Source organism: Pelophylax lessonae, assembly GCF_965119305.1.
Source record: "Pelophylax lessonae genome assembly, chromosome: 8".
In the NCBI taxonomy this organism is placed as follows: Eukaryota; Metazoa; Chordata; class Amphibia; order Anura; family Ranidae; genus Pelophylax; species Pelophylax lessonae.
This window is the reverse complement of record NC_138775.1, coordinates 210,037,572-210,039,148: the sequence shown is the minus strand read 5'-3', so window position 1 is coordinate 210,039,148 and position 1,577 is coordinate 210,037,572. Positions and strand designations below refer to the sequence as shown.

Below are 1,577 nucleotides of genomic sequence, written 5' to 3'. Positions count from 1 at the left end.
TACAGTGTGTGTGTGTGTTACAGACGTTTATCCTTAAATCATGATTGGTATTGCTAAAATTACAAGTTCCTCCTGCTCAGTCCAAAAAAAGGGTGTGATGGCAGTTAAAGGGTTATTTGCTTAATTAGCCCAGTGACCATCGCTCTCAGGCTGGTGGCACCTAGATTGTGGTCCCGCAAGCTGGACAATTTTTGTGCAGGGTGCAGCTGAGAGTGGCATTGTCACGCAAGTGAGATTGGCCAGTCCTTTGTCACTAATTAGTGAGGAGGGCAGGGATCTGATACCTGCGTTCATCACACTGTCCACCTTCTATGTTTCTAAGCTTTCTAAAACGTTGGTGCACCCTCAACCTGTGGACTAGATTATTGCACTGCTGGAAGGTCCCATCTTTGAAAAAAAATGCCGTAATTGTATTTGGTTGATTACATTTAAAGAGTGGGTACTGATAGTGTTTTCTTCTTAAAGGATAATGAAGCGCAATGGAGAGGACGGTGACTTTGATAAAAAACCTTGCTGGCTGGACTGTACCCATGCTTCTTACCTTGGTTATCTGGAATTTTCTGCACACTCCCCTCTTCAATCTCCAATTACACCACTTCCTCCCCCTCCCCCACCATCACCTGCTGATATGTGTCCAGGGGAGAAGGCTGAGAGCTATTTAGCAGCATGACTGTTCTAACGATGGGGAAAAAAAAAATTATACTTGCACAGTAAAAAATGTTTAATGTACTAAATTTGCAACAGTGTAATAAAATTAATCACAAATACATTTTGCACTTGTTTACATTCTTGATTACCAATTGGCATGTGCCACCATTCCTGCTGGCTTGCTTAATGTCTTTTTATACAGATTATCACATATTTAACTACTTGACCCCCAGGTCAGTTCTGAAACTATAATGGTTTTGGGTCCTTTTTTTATTTCCAGTTAACATGATTAAACCCAGACTATGCAACTCTCATTAAATGCTTTATAATAAAGTATGCATACTCGCAAAGCCACTAAAGCATTCTTCTTACAAATATATGACAAGTGTGGCGTACATTTGTATTCAGCCCCCCCTGAGTCAATACTTTTGTAGAACCACCTTTCGCTGCAATTAAAGCTGCAAGTCTTTTTGGGTATGTCTCTACCAGCTTTGCACATCTAGAGAGTGACCTTTTTTGCCCATTCTTCTTTTCAAAATCACTCAAGCTCTGTCAGATTGGATGGAAAGTGTCTGTGAACAGCAATTTTCAAGTCTTGCCACAGATTCTAAATTGGATGTAGGTCTGGACTTTGACTGGGCCATTCTAACACATGAATATGCTTTGATCTAAAGCATTCCATTGAAGCTCTGGCTGTATGTTTAGGGTCGTTGTCCTGCTGGAAGGTCTCGAGTCTTTTGCAGACTCAAACAGGTTTTTTCTAAGATTATATAATGCAAATGAGTGCAGCGCAAAATAGCCAATTATGTTAAAAAGAAACCATAAAATGTGTCTATAGAAACAATATATTGAGGAGATTTCCTCTGTGGAGGAGAATGTGTCCAATAAAGGCATACAAGTGTTGGGAGTGATTACAGCCCATCCACCAT

General features: G+C 40.4%; 1 protein-coding gene across 1 annotated transcript in view; it reads left to right on the top strand.

Annotated features, from left to right (window-relative positions):
* Positions 1 to 670, top strand: part of LOC309561655 (uncharacterized protein) — a gene marked incomplete at both ends in the record, with an annotated part of 46,622 nt that extends 45,952 nt beyond the window's left edge. Inside the window, one exon of the mRNA XM_082265647.1 lies at positions 466 to 670. Coding sequence (XP_082121773.1) covers positions 466 to 670 — 205 coding nt within the window. The remainder of the gene's footprint in view (positions 1 to 465) is intronic.
* Between the last annotated feature and the right edge of the window lie 907 nt (positions 671 to 1,577).